Source organism: Pelmatolapia mariae, linkage group LG10_11 (assembly GCF_036321145.2).
Source record: "Pelmatolapia mariae isolate MD_Pm_ZW linkage group LG10_11, Pm_UMD_F_2, whole genome shotgun sequence".
Lineage (NCBI taxonomy): Eukaryota > Metazoa > Chordata > Actinopteri > Cichliformes > Cichlidae > Pelmatolapia > Pelmatolapia mariae.
Window position 1 is genome coordinate 34,794,278 of NC_086236.1, and position 19,312 is coordinate 34,813,589.

Here is a 19,312-nt window from a genome sequence, read left to right on the forward strand (position 1 = left end):
TGTAGGGCCACACGCGCGGGAACCACTGCATGATTTGTGCTCTGGATCTCTGAGCAATGCTGATATTGTCAGATTCAGTCCTAGTTTATTTATTTATTTATTTAGACGTGGATCTGATTATTCTGTGGCGTTTTCAGAAACGTCCTTCAAATGGTTCACGCGTGGGGTTTTATTGCCCCGCCGCCCTCTGCATTGTACCTCAATACATAGTGCACTGTGGGCATGGAGCTCAGTATATGGAGATGGGCTTCAGCATAGCCTTTGCACGCCTTTTAAGGCCGTCCTTATGTGCAGTAAAGCCTGTGGACTGCTGGACACGACTCTCCCGTTTGCACGGTGGAGGAGCTGTGACGCGTCCACATCACCAATGCAAATGAGACTGACTACCCCTCCTTCTCGTCCCCATCACCTCCTCTTTCTGCATCTCTCTCTCTCTCTGACACACAAGCACATACACACGTACTGCCTGCGCTTTATATCGCCGTGCCAGCCTTTCGGGGCGACGGAAAGCAGCACTGGCTGGCTGAGAGAAAGAGAGAGGGAGAGCGAGCTTATATAACAGCTCTGGGAAACGCCGAGGACACGCTCGGTGCACAATAAAGCGAGGAAAACAGCGATCTTAACGGCTATAAACTGATAAGTGATCGCGCAGTGGAAGGATGCCGCGCCGCTCCGGTGCTGAAGGTAAGCCGCACGGTCCAACATTCAATACTGTAAATGGTGGAGGCACAGTGAGGGGCTTTTAAGATGGAAGACCTCGGCTTCTTAAATAGGTGATGCGTGTTTACTCTCGCTTGTGATTCATTTGTCTTTCAACCTCCCATCCCGTTCCACTAAATCAATTCAGCCACGCGTCTTTGTTTTTCACCTCGAATGCACAACCGCGAGTTATTTTACGCGTAAAAACGTGGAGTTGAACATAACTTGGGCACTCGGACATGATCGGAGACTGTTCACTGAGCAAACTGTTGCTTCTATCACGGGGAGCATCACCGCACCCCTACTTTTTTGAGGGGGGGGGGGGGTGGAGTGTGTCTTAGAAGGCCTGAGATGAAAAGTAGAGCTGAAGGGCATGACGGTGTGTGACGGCCACCGAGACAACGAGGCATTAATGGATCTCATCGGATGTTCACTTCACTGCTCCACTCTTCAGTCAAAGTGTCAGGCTTCAGAGAACACTGCGAACACCACAGTGTTTTAGCCTACATATTCAGCGGTCCTCAACATCTCATCTTTGCATTTTTTCCCCCACTCATCACTTATTCATCTCTCCACGGATGAGGCAAGAGTTTGTCTGCGCACACTGCTATGATAATCCCCATTTCATAAGCACCCATAATGCGCTCTCCAGACAGTTTTTATCACATGATAGTTTTTTCAGTGAGATAGTTGAGATTTGAAAGCTGGGAGATAGGGTCAAGAATGCACTTTAAAACCACAAAGGTTCGGTGTCATTTTAAAATCAGGAATCGCAACTTTGGGCAGCAATATGATATAAAAACAAATGCCAACAATGGAAGCAATGGAGCAGCACCATGGGATTTGTTGCAAGACACTGCAAGACAGAAACACAAGCCGATATGTCAACATAAGCCGTGAATCTAACTCACCAGTCGGGCACATCTTTTCCTTTTCATTGTGCTGACATATAGAGAAATATGCTTGCATTAAATCTAGCTGCTGCTATTTTTTCTGTTTTCTCCCCCCAGCTTACACCCAAGGATCCCCTTGGAGTCACTGACCACAGCATTGGATATTAAATCTTTCTGGTGTGACACATCCATTGTTACACTGCTGATCTCAGACTCTGTGGCTCCAAAAGGACCAAGACAATGTGTGCACCTCTGCTAGATCCTGCAGGTCTTGTCATTATTATGAAGTTCTAAGTAGGTTACAGATCTGCTCTCTCTCTTACTCGTCAAATGGCCTTCCACTGAGCTGCGAGACAGTAAACGGTATAGGAATGGTGGCACCCTTCTACAAGCTGCACTGCCTCTTGAAGCGGGCTCAAATGCTGCTGCTCTGCTTGGGCATCGCCTATCTGATGGCAGGCAGCATCCTGCTTCTACAGCGCTCCAGCATCAGAGTGGCTCAGCCAAACCTGGCCAGCCTGCCCCCCCTGTGGTCCCTCTCTGCACCTCCTACTGCCCTCAGGACTGCAGGCTTGGGCATGAGGGCACGCTCCAGATGGGTTGCCATTCAGGCTGCGTCTGGAGGGGGAGCCAAGGCAGGAGGGCGACACTGGACTGCTTCCCGAAGCCTGGGGGTCCAACACTTGCATCATCGCTGGTTTCACAGTCTGCTGCCAGAGAGTCCAGAGCAAAGAGTCTCCGTCCAGAGAAGCAGCAGGCACAAAGGTAAATAACTGTGCACAGCTATGAATTTGTCTGCGCATTGAGCTGACACTGTCCTGCCTCTATCACTTGTGGCTTGACAAGCTTCACTGCTGTATTTAGTATAGCTGACTAGCCAGCAGACAAAACAAGCACTGGCCACTGTGTCGCCCTATTTAGATGTATTAGTGTGCCAGTGAAGTGTTAATGCCATTAACGTGCATCATGACAAATGCACGATTCTTTACGTGTAAAAAGATCTTCTCCAATGACTTCTGCTGAGAATGTAAATCTGGGATTTTAAACACTCTAACACATTTTAGATCTGCTTTTCTAAAACACCGGGACCTCTGCTATGTCACTGACTTGCACCTGTGTGGCCTTCTCACAAACCGTGGGAAGGCCACACAGGTGACCGTGGCCAAGCTTGGACAACTCTTCTGCCATGAAATTAAGTCTATGACAACACTCTGGGGAAAAAGTGACTAAAATACCTTATGAGCGTATTGAGCCGACGGATTTCCCCGTGAACAACATATCAGGAGCACATATGCATGTTTATTTTCTATTTTTGGGCTTTCTTTTTTGTTCAGATGGCCAGGGGCTGGGGAACCGCACTCTCTGCACAGGACTCACATAGTGCACTCACAACAAGCTTCATTCGACATTTATGAACAGATAATCATGACCTTAGAACATTTAAAAGAGCTTCATTATACATTTATATAACATTTTACATTTGGTTGCTTCAGATCTTGTAGATGAAAGATAGAGCTCACTGATCCTCTCGAAACCAGAAGAGTATAAAAAAAATGCAGACGAGCACTAAAGTAGCTTCCAGAAAATAAATTAGTAATTATGAAGCTAAAAAAACGATATAATTTCTTACTTGCGCTCTCTGCTAAGGAGCCCTCACCATTACTTGAGTACTTTGGGATATCCATGGAGATTTACTCTATTGTTTAACTGTGCCTGTCAGCGCCTTTGCCATTTTGCTGAAATGATAAATACGTTGGAATTACCTTCGGTGGAACATTTGTTCTTTCAGCCCATTCTTGAAAAGCATCCTGCAAAAGCTCTTAATCCTTTTTTTAAACAGACACTACATGACCATTCAGTCACTAAGTAGGATAATACAGATGAAAAATGTTTGAGGCAAGAAAGAGATCAGTTTCAGTAACAGCCATCTGGCAAAGGGTCTTTTTTAAAAAGTATTACCCAGGACACAGAATTCAATTACCCAAGTCTATTGTGCCACAAGCCCTGTGAAAGTAGCCGGTTGAAGGGCTTAGAAAAAAGTGTATTTTTGACACCGTTTCTACACCAGGTACATGCATTATTTCAGGATATCAGTCCAGATAATAATGAAGCAATCACTCGAATTCCACAACATGTATTTGACACTGAAATGAAAATCATTTTCATGTAAATACAATATTTAATAAATACATTTAAATTAAATTGTCTTTATATTGCATTAAATCATAACAACAGTCACTTTAAGGTGCTTTATCATGTGAGGTAGAGGCCCTCGAGTAACACAGAGAAAACCCCCACAATCAGACAACCCCCTATGAACCAGCACTTGGTGACAGTGGGAAGGGAAAAAAATCCCTCTTAACAGGAAGAAACCTCCAGCACAACCAGGCTCGTGGATGGACAGCCGTCTGCTGCAGTCACTTCCCACCATGACTAACACATTTTTAGCCTGGCTTAACATAAAAACCAGATGCTGTTGGGTCCTGTCAGCAGCTTCCAGCTGCTGTTGCTGGACTTTGAGGGAAGAAATATCTTACTGAACCTCTAGTGGCCTGATTCCAAGAAGTCACTGCTTCTGATCAAAAAGCATTTCTGTAAATAGCACCCCACAAAGTCACCGTTTAGTTTTTGTTTTAAGCAAACAAACTCCACCATGATGGCAGATTCACACACACACACACACACACACACACACACACACACACACACACACACACAGAAAGGTGAAAAATGTTAACTGGAGACCTTACTGATAGGTGGCCTTCTTACCTCAAATGAGAACCAAAGTAGCAATCTCCATGCTAGCTGTTTTTACACTAAGCTAGCAGCCTGCGGTCTGTACCTTCATATTTAGTGTAGCGAGATAAAACAAGGATCACTATTTTCATCTAAAGTTCTGCAAAAGGAAAATATTTCTGCATAAACCTTTAAATGTGTCGTCAAAATAATAGAAAAGCAGAAGGATGTGCTGGTTCCAGCTCCTCAAATGAGATGTGATTGCTGCTATTGTGAATGTTTGTGTACTGGACTACTTGCTGAATAAAGACAGGCTGTGAAAACTTATGACAGTTAATTGACTTGGTAGCAAATGAGTTAATCGAAAGATCAAATTATAATGAAAATAGGTACAGTCTTAGAGACAGTGTTACATCAATATCAGTTGCAGCACCATGTCTAAAATTATTTAAAAAGCGCTTTCCTATTTAGTAGAATAGGTAGTGTAATGGAGAGGGGAAATGCTGCTACTTACTGTGAGTCAAGCAGTAATAAGAAGCTAAATCAGGACTATCATAAGGTGGTTCAGCCAAGGTAGGCTGCCATTAAACAGCTCTTACCCATCCAAAACAGTCTCGTTATCCAAATTTCACAGCTTAAATCTCTGGACTGAATCCCAAAAGCTTCGGGCCAGCACACATTATCTGAATTTTAAAAATGTGATCATGAGTTACCGTCCCCTGTTTGTATTAATCACATAATGAAAACAAATACTTACAATAAAAATCCTTTAAAAGATTTTTTTATTTTAAAAACAAATGTGAGGACAAGACACTGTAGGTGGTTAAACATATCTCTCTATGGTAGTTCATTTATTGGCTGCGATCTGCTGACATATCAGTCCCGCTCCGCTCTGGACTTCCAAAAAGGTGCAAAATCCCAAAAGGTATTTTCATGATTTTAGTCTTTATCCCATCTTTATTCAGTGGCTACTCTCACACAGAGGGTGTAGCAGTAATAACATCACACAGCCAGATGGAGAAGTTTGCACATGCATTTTCAGTTTCATATATTCATGGATTCAGGAGCTCTACCTGTTCAAACATTTTATAATAAAAGTCAGAGATGTATAATACTTTGTATCTGCTGCTGGAAACCCTACACATAGCAGGAATGAGTGACAAATGTATTTATATGTAAAGTACAAATAAGGAGAGATGTGTAGATGGAGACATTACAAAGTATTTGATTCTCCGGCAAAGTTTCACTCAGTGCTGTAAGTGATTTGTACACACAGGTGGCAGCGGTGCAGTGGTCTGTACTCATGCTTCCGTGTCCTCCCAAAGCCCAAAGGCACACGGAAGAGTCCAAGTTGCCCCTTGGTTTCGCTGGGAGTCTGATGTGAACGTCTGAAGGTCTCTGCATTAACTCTGTGATGTGACTGGCAACTCTGAACTTCAGACAAAGAAGAAAAGCTATTTCCATCTGCAGTAATTTATATTTTGCACCATGGCTCTTTCCTGGAGCCTTCCATGCTGGTATGTGGAATGTTTGAGTTAGGCAGAGGAGCAGTTCAGAACAGAGCAGGCGTCAGTGGCAACAGATATGACACCGAATAAGTCAGAAACAGAAACAGGAGATTAAGTCAGAAAAAGAGGAGCCGGGCAGGAGGTCGGTTACAAGGTGGGTTTGCAGATAAGGAGCTTAAATAGCATGCCCTCTATGAAATAACCATTTGGATATGTGGAAGTGTATCGGATGTGTGCTGCTGCTGAAATCAGTTAATCTGCAGCTGAGCTTGACTTTGTGGCTTTCCTGAATTAATGCTGCGCTTGATTTTGTCCTTGTTAAATGCTTTCTCACTACTGCAAACACTCGGTTTGGTTGGCGAGCAGTGGCGGCTGTATAGAGCGTGCATCATTCTCACACACAGCTCCTCCGCATAATGTCTAGACAAGTTCAGGGCTGCAGTGTGTGTGTGAAAAAGTCTTAACAGTCTTAGGAGTGTTGTGTTTTTCAGCATCCGACACCCCGTTGAGATGATCCTCCTCTCATCCTGTCTCAGGTCAGCCTGTAATGCATCAAAACCCTCCTTGTTGTCCTTTTTTTATGACGCTGCTCACACTTGTGAGGGTTTTAGTATGTAGATCCAGCAGCGAGGCTATGAACCCCCTTCAGCGGACTTTAATGGACACACACAGTTGCTACCCGTGGCAGCAGCACATGTCCTCATTCTTGGCCATCCTGTCATTAGCCTCCTCCATCCAATCCTGCGGGGAAGAATCAGCTCCAGCTCAGCCATCTGTCTTGGTGTTTAAGAAAGCAGCACAGTGGCAAGCCAAAAGTGCAGTCGTTTCTATCATGTCTGGGAATTCAGGCTGATTCCCTCCATTAACCCTGAGCTGCTATTGCTCGGGGCCTCTTCCTCACTTTGATTAAAACAATGACCTGCACCGCCGGATGGCTGAGAGGCATAGGGGGGCCTCACCTTGGGTGATGCCATTTGAGTTTCTTCTTTGGTGCTCCCAGCCTTTCAGTACTTTGAGGCAGCAGCTACCGTTGTACTCCTGCATTTGTTTCTTCGGCGCCGGCGGCTGGTGACTCAGCCTGACTCCAGCACAACAGGCTGGACGAGCTTCAGAAGACATTGCAGACTGATTGAATCACAAATTCGATACGGTGATGCTTGGCCTGCCAGAGATTTCACAGCCCATTGCGTGCTTCCGTCTTGTCTGCTCACCTTGCTGCACATTCCATCAGTCCCCGTCACATGCACCTAACACTTATTAAATCCTCTCTTTGACCAGTTGGCATCAGCCTATTTCGCCGCTGGTAGTAAAGTGAAAACAGAAAGCCAAGCCCTTCGTGTCCTTAAAACCTATAAACATCAATACATGTAAATTCATCTTAGGGATTGCAAAATATACCTAAAAGCCAAGTATGTGCACGCACTCCATCCACCAAAAACTCAGTTCCTAAAGGACTAACAACATCTAGCATGTGGCCTCAAAACATAATAGTGTCAGACTCGAGGAGGAAGATGGAAATTAAATCTGCACACAAAGAAATGCATCAGCTCCCTCGCACACTGAAAATGAAATTTATAAAGAAAACTTTAATGTGTCAGCTGAGCAGAGTTTGATGTTGCAATGTGGCAAAGACAGGGATTACATCAAAGACTGAATCTGGGTTACATCTTATATGGTGCCTTAATCTTGTCAGTACATCATAATAGTCTGCCGTAGCCTATTATGCGTTACATCCTTCTTTCTGCACGGGTGATTTTTATTCTAGTGGAAGTAAATAGGTTCACAGTAATGTAGAAATACCAATCATCTACATTGCTGGATAAATCAAGCCTTGCCATGTTATAATTTAGTTGGATGTTATGGCTCACGATACGTGCTGCTGTGCATAATAACTGTGAGTAAGTGATGACGCAAAGGCTGTTTTGGCTCTGCCAGTCTTGGAGAATGTGTCCGGAGCCAAACTGAAGATGCCATATCAAGTTGTGTGTGTGTGTGTGTGTGTGTGTGTGTGTGTGTGTATGTGTGTGTGTGTGTGTGTGTGTGTGTGTGTGTGTGTGTGTGTGTGTGCAACATGGACCAAAGGACATATACAATTTGTCTCATTTCCATTTGATTTTAAAAAACAAATGTGTTCTAAGTTTGCGAGGCACTACGTAGGACATTATTTAGTTTGTCAGTGGTGCTAATGGTGATTATTTTTATACCTTATGAGTCTGTCACTCAGTTTAATTTGGCCAATAAAGGATGCAAGGTGAAAATTAAGGGAAAATTCCAAGGTCAAATAAAAGAAAAAAGAAATGCGTTGCTGGAAATCCATCCGATTCTTGAATGACAAGTACCCGATTCCTGTTTTCTTATTAGATTTGACCATAAATGTGCACTTTTCATTCAGCTGCCTTGGCTTTGTGATTGCGCACGCTGAGTGCCACCACAGGACTTTTCTGCCTGAATGAATTTTAATTTCACATTTCTTTTCTTCATATAGGAACCTACATCGGATGCTTCCTTCACAACGCCAGCGATCGAGCTCTGGGAGGGACCATGCTTTACGACCTGCGCAAAATGACCAGTTCTTTGTGTCAAGACACCTGCTCGGAAAGGTAATGCGTTCACAGCGGGCTCCTGTGAAGGGACCACAGAAAGCTCGCTGTGTGAGTAAATGCTTTGGATCTCAGTCTCCTCCATGAATGCCTCCTGTGTTTTGAGCTATAGCGGAGAGCCAGGTGGCTGGATGACAGTAAAAGATGAGGGGGTGAGGAGTGAGAGAGGGGAGAATGAAGAGCAGGCCAGGACAGAAGGCTCGATCTGTTGCAGAAAAAGGAAGAATGGAGGTGTTTGTGTGTGTGTTATAGAACGCTTAATGAGCTGAGTCCAGCAGTCGGTGAATAAATCAGTGGTTAGATATGTGCTTTTCCTGTGGACGTGCTGTGGTGTGAAAGTCTCTGACTGGGTCAGCGTGAGCCGAATAATCAGCACTGCCACATCCTCAACAAACCTGTTATTAAACATGTAGAGACAGGTGGAATTTTTCAAACACAACTCAAGGAATGACCTGCTTGAATTATTCCTTTTTATATGTTAGCAGCCAGGAAGCAGTGCATCCCCAGTGAAACGGGAACAGCCGAGGACAGATGGATGCTGCCAGGCGGATAGCTGGCGCTTCCATCTCAAATGCAAACCCGCCCTCTGCCTGTCCACATGGAAGGCAGTCTCATTACCTGAGCGAGCCAATTACCGCAATGAGCAAAAGTAAAAAGTCAAGGCAATTTATGAGCAAGCTTCAAAGGACATACATGAAAAGGTCAGTTTTGATGAGGTCTCTGTCTTTCCCAAGGAGCCTGGATAAAGGAAGAGGAAAGGGGGATGAGTCACAAGAGCCTTGATATGTAAAGTACAGATCAGAGGTGACTGCAGTGCAGCCAGAAGAAGCATTACACAGTCAGGAGAGTGCAGAATGAAAAGCACTGATGGCTATCACGGGAAACTGTACGTGTAAGCCCGGAAACTTTGAGTTAAAAGATAAGTTTGAAATGTTATCGAAAGTCCTGTGGGAAAGCATAGCCAGAGGGCAATAGCTTCAGGTTATGGATTGCCATTGGCTAGGGCAATAACTATCAGTGTGTGTGTGTGTGTGTGTGTGTGTGCAGTGGTTACCAGTTTGCAGGTCTGGAGTACGGAGCCGAGTGCCACTGCGGGAATCGGATTAGCAGCCCTCGGGCTCCGGAAGAGGATTGTAGTCTGGTGTGTCGGGGTGAGAGGGGGTCTCCCTGTGGCGGCGTGGGCCGTCTCTCCATATACAAGGTGGAGGAGCAGCTGCCAGGTCACAGAAAATGTGAGTCGACTTCCCTCAGGGAAGACACGACACCGTTTACTATTTATACCCTACACGGGCTCTGCAGACGAGTGAAGAAATGACTGAAGTTAAATTCTCAAAACACAACAACACAGAAAACTTAAAGCTATTCACTCCCCACACCACCATCTATAACGCTGCCACATGCCACTGTGCAACCAAAGCCTTATACATACAGCACATTTGATTCCTCTGTCCAGGAACTAACTTAGAGAAAGCGCCAACAATCAGATGACTGGTATAGATAGCACTTGTGTTATTGTAAGGTCTTGACCTTACCACATAAAGGACCTTGTTGTGATTTGGCGCTTTATGAATAAAACAGAGTTTAAATTGAACTGAATTTAGTACCACACGATCCAAAGTTTCTACTGTCTCAACTCAACATTTTCTTCTTTGGTGAATCCAACGTTTCAGAGGTATACTGCCATCAGTTTTTGTTGTTTTCTTTTCTCTAGTGCAGGGGTGTCCAACTCCCACACAGCTGAATCAAATGGTTGGATTACCTCTTCAGCATGCCATCAAGTTTGGCAAAGGCCTGGTAACTAGTCATTCATTTGATTCAGGTGTGTCGGAACAAGGATGTGTCTAAAAGCTGCAGGACAGTAGCTCTCGAGGACTGGAGTTGGACACCCCTGCTCTAGAGATGTTGTCAAGTTGGTCAGCGTGTCACTTCCACGGTGCATTATTCACATTTTGTTGGTCAGTGAAGATGCGTTGTCGATGTGATGAGGGAGGATTGTTTTGGAGACACAACCAGAGAAGCATCTTTCACATTGGTCATCTTTTGTCTGGAACCACTCAACATTACTCAGATTTTGAAGGTTTACAGTCATTTACGTCCTCTAAATGTGTCTACATATACTTAACCATAACTTTACCCTGTCTAACCCAGTGTTGGCCAATTACTTGAATAAAGTACTTAGTTACTAATTAATGATTACTTCTCCAAGAAAATAATCCCGTTACTTTACTGATTATTTATTTTCAAAAGTAATTAGTTACTTTATTACTTAGTTACTTTTTAAAAACATGATACACAACCTGAATAAGTAATAAAGCATTAGGCCTTTCAACCCAAATCTATCTTTTTCTGCATAATCCATCATATAAAATTGAATCAAATGGAAAAGTCACTTTTTAAAAATAGTTTTATTAGTTTTAAACTTTTATGCATCAAGCAAAAATTAAATTATATCCAACAGTCTCTGACTGTTGCATATAATATTTAAACCTATTTTCTACATTTTCCAAGATATAAAATTAAATAATGTTTTGTGTTTACACTCACTCTTTTTCTGCTTTCACATTCCCGTGGTGGCGTGCTGGGTGCTTGCTCAGATTTGAAGTTTAATTTTTCGCTGTTGCTGCCACGGACGTCGCAAGCTCGCACGCCATTGTCATGAGACACTTTCACAAACAAAATCACGGTTTAGTAACGCAGTAATGCAGCGTGCTTTCTAGAAAGTAACAGTAATCTAATTACTTTATTCCAATAGTAATCACTTACTTTACTCATTACTTGAAAAAGTGGTCGCATTACAAGTAATGCATTACTGCCCATCTCTGGTCTAACCTAACCACTCCGGAAAAAATGAAAGCGTCTGATATGAACCAAAGAATCAGATAACTTTTGGGATTCACAGCTAGGAGCAAAGAAGAAAGTTAAGTGATTTACAATGAAAAGCACAGCAGGATAGGATAAGGATTTGTCTTAGTGCATAGTATTACAGAAGGAAAGGGGAAGGTGTGTGAAACGGTGGGGGCTTTATTCATAAAGGATTATCATAAAAAGGTATTTATCAGCCCGTACATCAACACACACACACACACACACACACACAGCTTGACCTGATTTGCATAAATGAACCGATGCCACTTGTGACTAGAATGATGCATTGTATTAGGTTTACACCTAATACAAACTAAATTAAGTAATAAATGGAGCAACAGCGAGCACATATTTAAACCATGAATAAATAATGAGCAAACATTTAATATGCTACTAACAAAAAAATGCACTGAACTCCTTCCATAAGAAAATGTAAGCATGTAATAATGTTTACTCTCCACTCTAAATGTCCTTGTCTGAGTCATCTCAGACTGTATGACAGACTGGCTGAGATGTGTCAGCATTTCTTTGGCTGATGTTTAAATTGACAAATCCTTCCATCGCTGTTCCTGCGGTCATCATATTTGTCTGATGCACACCTAGAAAGCGGCATTGCATTGCTGTGACAGCCATCTGCGAGCTGTCATCTGTTGATCCTAAGACATGCATGAGTGACAAATCCTGTTGGTTCTGGTATTGTTGTAGTATTTGTAATGCAAAATAATAAGAAAAATATAACACAGCAACGTCCTGTTCTTTGTTATTTTTCATGCCATTGCTTCCTCTGGGAAGATGGTCTTGACAAAATTGTCTTACTGTGTAACTGGCAACTGTGCTTTGTTGTTATTCCACTCCTTTGCTTCTTTGCAGTATTATGCCAAGTGTAGCTCTAAATTTGACTGGTGATATTTGTTTTGGAGTCAAGTCCACTTCTTGGGTTTGTCACCCCCAAACATGTCTCTTTTCATTATGGCGAAATAGCAAAAGTTTTGTCTGATCTGACCATAATAGCTTATCTCTGTGATCATCTGCAAATTTCAGTTTGAAGAAGCAGGGATTTCTTTCCTGGTCGACACCGTCTTAGACCATGTAAATCTTGCTTCACTGTAGACAGTGACGCTGGTGTTACAGCAGTTTCCAGTTCATGACAGGTTTGAGCGTTGGCTCTGGCCCCAGATGTCAGCCTAATGTGTACCTTAATCAGCCCATGTGATAACAACATGTGCCGGAACATAATAGTGCAAAAGTAACATGACAGTGAATCTTATATAGCGCTTTTCTACTCTCGCAGGTTACTCAAAGTGCTCTATACAACATGCCACTTTCACCCAATCACGCACTTTCTCTAAACTGAGTGCTTCCTAACTGCATTCATACACATTCACACTCTTGACATGCAGACTGGAGGAGCCAGGGATCTAACCACTAACCTTCCAATCAGTAGGAGACCTGCTCTACCTCCTGAGCTACAGCCACCTGGTGATGAACATGAGTAAACCCTCACTAGGTTTTGGATAAAGTGTACACTCACAAACCTTCAAACCTGCATTTGAAACGTTGACTACCATAGCAGTATAGTATTGCAACATGGCATTTGGGTCTTCTAACTAAAATAGGAAAATAGGAACATAAATAGTGCCATCATTGCCAGACCTGGCCCACATCTGGTTGACATACACCCTGCCATGACACCGGTCAGTCAGAAGTGCCAGCTTGATGCCGGATCTGGGGAAGACCTGCTTTCTATGAGCCTGGGCCACATAAACCAAACCATGGGCCTGGCCCATATCTGGATGACATACCACTTACCATGCCAGAAGTCAGCCAGCAGTGCCGGCTTGAGACCACATCCGCGCCAGACCTGTCTGCTATGTGGGTGAGGGTGACAGTTTAGGTCTTCCATATCCTGGCAAAGTGGTGACACATCTACATAACTAGTACTTACATAAAATTGTTTGAACTGATGATCTTGGAATGTGCAGTTATTTAGAAATGGTTGTAAGAGACCATGCCGCTCATGTTGATCTACAGTTCCCCTTCTTGCTGTTATATCGCTGTGAGTCTTGGTCAGTCCAGTCACGTCTGTCAAATTAAATCATTTTTCTGCTGGCAAAGAGAAACTACCAGTATAGTCTACCATGATTGCTAGCAAAGAGTTAATTACATTGGTCTTGTTAAAAGTTAAAAATCAGCGTAGAACCTTTAGCACCACTTATTAAAATATTTAAGAGTATATATCTATGTACTTCAACCTGTATGTGTACTTTTGAGTCTGTGTGCATTAGGGAAAATCCAAAATAAATGTAAACTTATTTTTATAGTCATTAAAGACGTATCCTGTATAATCATTCCACCCTGAAAAACAAACAGTTCAAAGACATCATTAAAAGCTTCAAATTAGCATGACATTCATGCCCATGATGAGTGTACATAAACCTCTGACTGTATATTATTTGACATTTAAATTTAAGTAAATACTTAAAGTTGTATTATCTTAGCAGGATGTTGCACAAAGTTAATCTGCCACTTTTAAAATGTCAAGCTTTTAACCTGTGTTGCTGTTCTGGATGGTCCTTAATGCTTCATTTTCCTTTTAAAACCTTTTTGACAGCTCATTACTCTTCTTTGTTTTATGGCTAAACTCTTGACTGAACTAAACTAATTGTGTATTAGCCCCACAATGACCACGACACATCCAGCTATAATGATTATCCATAACTTTTTCTTATAAAAACTGTTTTCACTTGTGTAAAGATTTGCACCCTCTTCCTGTTGCAGTCAAGGGCGAATCTATTATATAAGCAGCTGATGATCATAAACAATATTAATATTCATGACTGGAAGCTTCGGCGTCTCTGGAGATTTGCAGCTGACTTGTGAATGTATTACACTGTGTACCAGAATTCAGCCAAGTATGGAAAGATAATTATCGCAGAAACCCTTTGCATTTACATTTCTTTGAAAATCTGACATTTGCTACTTGTTTGTATAGAAATAAATGCTCCCTAATGTTGACCAAAGCAAGGCAAACCTTTCAAATGTGTTTTGCAGTCACTAGCAGAGAGCTATTCCTTATCATCCCCATGTGCGTTTTTCCTCCTTGCAGTCAGAAATGTGCACTACCGGGGTTGCTTCAAGTTGCTGAAAAGCATCATCGGCACCTTCCCCGTCTACTCCTTTCAGCCGAACCTAACCACGCAGTCCTGCATCGAGACGTGCACTGATAAGGTTTGAATTTCTCCTCTGCAAATTACAGAAATGATGATCAATTTATTGCACACTCTACTTGTGGTTCTCCACTCAGGGAGCTGTCTTCTCTCCCAGGAGAACACATGTAGGAGTACAGAGCTCTCTGGATTTTTGCTGAATATTTTAGGTTTAATGTGTCTGTAATGAGATGTAGATACTCTGCATCCTGCACTGAGATCTTACTCTGTGCAGCTGTGTCTCCTCCAAAAAAACAGAAATATGGATGGTAGAAATATTGGCAGTGACTGCACTATGATTAATTCTCACCGTGCGGTGTGTGTTTATGCATGCATATCATTTCCAAAAAAGTTTCGCTCCAGTGTCCTCGTGTTGTGACATTGAGCATTCTAACCTCCTGTTACCTGGCAGAGTGAGGAAAAATAAGAGAGTTGGGATGTTCTGCAGATTTTTTCAGCTGAGTAAATGGTAAATGGACTGGTTCTTATATAGCGCTTTTCTACTCTGTCTGAGCACTCAAAGCGCTTTATACAACTAATTCATTCACCCAATCACACAAGCACTTCTTCTAAGCTCTTAAGTGCGCTATCTAACATTCATACACATTCACACTCCGATGGATGCATCGGAGTGCAACATGGGGTTAGTATCTTGCCCAAGGATATTTGGCATGCAGACTGGAGCAGCCTGGGATCGAACCACCGACCTTCTGGTTAGTGGCTGACCTGCTCTGCCACCTGTCAGGTGGCATCTGAGCTGAGATGACAGCTCACCCTTGGCTAGATTAGAAGTCTTTGGAGAGAAAAATTGGCGTGATGAGTCATATGACAACCTGAAGAACATTTGTGCTTTTGGTTTGTAGGAGCTCCCACTGGCTGTGTTCAAGAAACCCCACTGTTTCTGTACATGGACGTCATCTCTTTTCAGTCTCAACCAGCAGTCGGACAACCAGCAGTGTGTGGGGAACCACACCGTCGCCTCTGCACTCACAGCCTCCACAGAGCCCGACCACTACCAAGTTTACCATACCCCTGTGCTTGGTGAGATATTTGTTACACAATGCAACAATGTGTCAGTCATCTGCACGTGTTTTTATTTGTAAATGTATTATTTTGAGCCCATTCCACTGTGCCGTGTCAGTCATTTTTTGCTGATCATGCAGTGTAGGTAAAGTTCCAGTCTTGCTTTAATTCTAAAATGTTCCTAAAAGGAACAAAGTCCCAGCTGAGACACTTTCTGTGACTACTGTGTTGTTTTCTTGGGGTCAGATGCTTAGTAAAAATGAAAACAGTCTTCATCCCAAATTTCAGCTCTGATCTGTGACTTGCAATCCTACTGCAATTTGTGCCACGTAAAGAAAAAACTCAATTTCAGGCTCTCTGCTACAATACTTACTATATATTCTCATACATATTCTGATATATTCTGATATTCTGCTGATATACAACAGCTGAAACAAACAAAACAAAAAAGTCTGTGCTTCCAGACTCCAGGTGCAAAGAGAGGATGTTTCTGCCTCAAAGATCCAGTTCCCTTGTGGCTCTCTCTAGTTTTCCCGGGGCAGGCAACACCTGGGTACGACACCTGATCGAGCTTGTGACCGGCTACTACACTGGCAGCTTCTATTTCGATGGCACACTGTACAACAGAGGTGGGGAGAGCACAGTCCGTGTCCTGAAATGAGAGTTTAAGTGGGTGCTTGATGAAATATTGCCCTGCAGCTGACTGTTATCTATTCATTTATTCATTGGTACCAGGTTTCAAAGGCGAGAAGGACTACTGGAAGAGTGGCCGCAGCATTTGCGTAAAGACCCATGAAAGTGGGCAGAAAGAAATTGAGATGTTTGACTCTGCCATCCTGCTGATTCGCAACCCTTACCGCTCCTTAATGGCTGAATTCAACCGCAAGTGCGCCGGACACTTAGGACACGCCACAGATGCCCAGTGGAAGAGTAAAGGTGATGTAGTCCAATAGAATGAAGTGGTTTATGGCTCAGCTGAAGGTTGCTATAGTTACTGCTGCATAATGTTCTGCTGTTGATGATACAACAAGAGCAGACAAGAGATGAACGTCGTGAAGCACCTTTATATTTACAGGCCAGCACTCAGGACCCACTCCTGAGCACCAGACATCCACCCTTTAAGAAGAGTCAAAGTTTGTCTAAACTTTGTTCAAAAGTTGTCGTTTTAGTTTGTTCCACTAAACAATTATCTGTTGAGTAAAGTCTAAAAAATGGAATGTAGCATTCAGGCATAGCAGACATCAGATCACACCCTTCATTGTGTCTCATTTGTGGCTTTTTGGGCGAGTCTCTGCACGGTCATATTGTTCCCACATACTTGGGCGGTATAGCGAGATTTATGGTCAGCATAGGTGATGTGTTCACTGTCCACTCCAGCCAGGGGACCGCTTTCCAAGCAGATGCTTGCGTTACCTGTGACAATCAGAAGGGAATCTTGGAGGGCTGGATAGGAGTGGTTGAAACCGTAAACGTGTACGCAGACGGACCTTTGCGGGATCGTAAATCTCATTATTGGCGCCGCTGCGGTTAGGGTCGTCATTTCACAGGAAGAAGGTTCTTGATTGGTTGTAGCTTTATGCTTTTCACTTTTTTTTCTAACAGATCTCAACATCATCTCTTTAATATCTCTCCTCGCAGGTTTTAATTTAACTTTTTTACAAGTCACTTGAACTGAAACGAGTTTACAGGGACTACATTCACCTATTTAATAGTTTTTATTTGCTCTGAGTTTTTAAATGTCTCCACTCCATACTGTGGGGTTAAAGAAGACAACATTCATGTTGCTCACAGCACTGAAAATGTTTGATTTTCAAAAGACAGTGAAAAAGCAGTTTCTTGGTCCCACTGAAAGCTATTGACAGAGTGTTCTGAGGATAATGCAGAATACAGATGAGTGTGGACTGAAAGCTACTGCTGTGGCATCATGCTGCTAAACCATCACCATGCTGCATTACTTCTTGACATTTTTTTTCTTTGTAGTTACATTTTGTAAGAAACAATGTCTCATGTATAGTTTAAGAACGTAATGAATGTTATAGAAAAAAAGTTAAAATATCTCATTTCAGTCACAGTTGAGTCCCAAGCTTAAAAACACCTCGATGCTTTCATCAACCCTTGTATGTGGCTATTGGCTGCTCTTACACAAAAAACACAAACAAAATAAAACACCAGTTCCACAACCAGTTAGTGAGATCCAACAACGAGCCAGCCTGTCTATACCACAGGCATATACACACACATGCTGCCATCTGTATTGTCTCCTCTCTGCCTGCTTCCTGGCTGACATTCCAGTTTCTCTTTTTTTTTCACACGATGATGAATGATGTTTATCATCTGATTGCAGTGCATGAAATCATTTGATTTATAGTCTTCACCTTGGGAGTAACTATGTTGAAGTTGTACAGCCGTTTGATATCCACACAGTGGAGCTCTCCACAGTTTTTACGCATATTTTTTCCGTAGTTTGTGTCATAACCAGTTGAGTCATCGCGTCTTCCACATTCACTCAGATGATCATTTTGGACACGTACTTTTTTTTTTTTTACTTAGTTCAGTTCCTTCAACACTGACACAGACACAAAAAAAGAAAATTCTGAGGAGCATGCAGTATATTGATAAAATTCAACGTCTATGTGTGATTCCTGATCATATTAGCTATAAATAATCCAACTGTACCCTCTTTCACTTGCAGAATGGCCAGAGTTTGTCTCCAGCTATGCCCCCTGGTGGGCATCTCATGCTGTGAGCTGGCTGAAGTTTGGCCGTCGCCTCCTGGTGGTGCATTACGAGGAGCTGCAGCGAGATCTCCTAGCCCAGCTCCGGCTCATCACAGCCTTTCTAAACGTCACTATGACAGAGGAGAGGTTTCTGTGTGCAGAGAGCAACCAAGACGGGCATTTCAAACGCTCAGGGGCTCAGCGGCCCTCTTTTGACCCATTTACTCCTGACATGAGACAGATGATTGACTCCCACATTCATGCTGTTGACCAGGCGCTGCAGAGCAGGAACTTTAGCGGACTTCCACAAGAATACCTCCCCAGATGATGATGTGAAAAGGTCATGAGGTAGTTCTTTAAATGACTGGTACAGCAGACGTGTGTGAGAGGAAAGGTTTCCACCGAGTGCTCTGTGGGGAGCAGACACACGCTGGCTAATGTAAGCGGCCCACCTGACTCTTTAATAAGCCAGTCACACTGTGAATGCCCGTAGAATCACAGAAACTCTTTAGAGGTCACTGGAGAAACATTTCAGTTCATTGTGAAATTCTACAGAGAACAGGTATGAAAGCATCAAGGCCAGGACTGCCTCTATGCAAGCAGCAAATATGATGACTACTCAGAAAGGATTTGTTAGCCAGCAGATCTGGATGTATCTGTATGTCCTTCAGAGCTGCTGCATGCTGTTATATGGACATGAACTCAGAAATATGTTGATGACAATGAAAACTTCTCCAAACTGTATGAAATCTTTCTATTAGCATTTTATTTCATTAAATGCGTTTACTTTGAGCTGGGTGCAGTTGTTTACACTGGCATCACTTGAAACGTGTCTCACTTTATTGTTACCAGGTGAGGACATTGGGAGGGTTTGTCTATCTGCTGTTCAGTTTGTCACAAAGAAAGCAAACACGTGTGTGCGCTGTAGATCTCTTAGCAAAGGACTCACATATTGCAGAAGTGCAGATGTTTTTTTAATCGTTCCTGGAATAACCTCGGAGAACAGTGCCACCTGGTGGCTGAATTTGAAACACCATCTATCAGTACCACGAACACTGGTGCAAA

The 19,312-nt window shown here is 42.9% G+C and overlaps 1 protein-coding gene across 1 annotated transcript; it reads left to right on the plus strand.

Annotated features, from left to right (window-relative positions):
• Positions 1 to 440: 440 nt before the first annotated feature.
• On the plus strand, positions 441 to 19,111 carry wscd1b (WSC domain containing 1b). Its single transcript, XM_063486329.1, has 9 exons — positions 441 to 684; positions 1,710 to 2,357; positions 8,322 to 8,436; positions 9,484 to 9,668; positions 14,408 to 14,529; positions 15,371 to 15,548; positions 15,995 to 16,159; positions 16,266 to 16,466; positions 18,223 to 19,111. The coding sequence occupies exons 2-9, from the start codon at positions 1,964 to 1,966 to the stop codon at positions 18,573 to 18,575; spliced, it is 1,713 nt and encodes a 570-aa protein (XP_063342399.1). The 5' UTR covers positions 441 to 684; positions 1,710 to 1,963; the 3' UTR covers positions 18,576 to 19,111.
• The last annotated feature ends 201 nt before the right edge of the window (positions 19,112 to 19,312 follow it).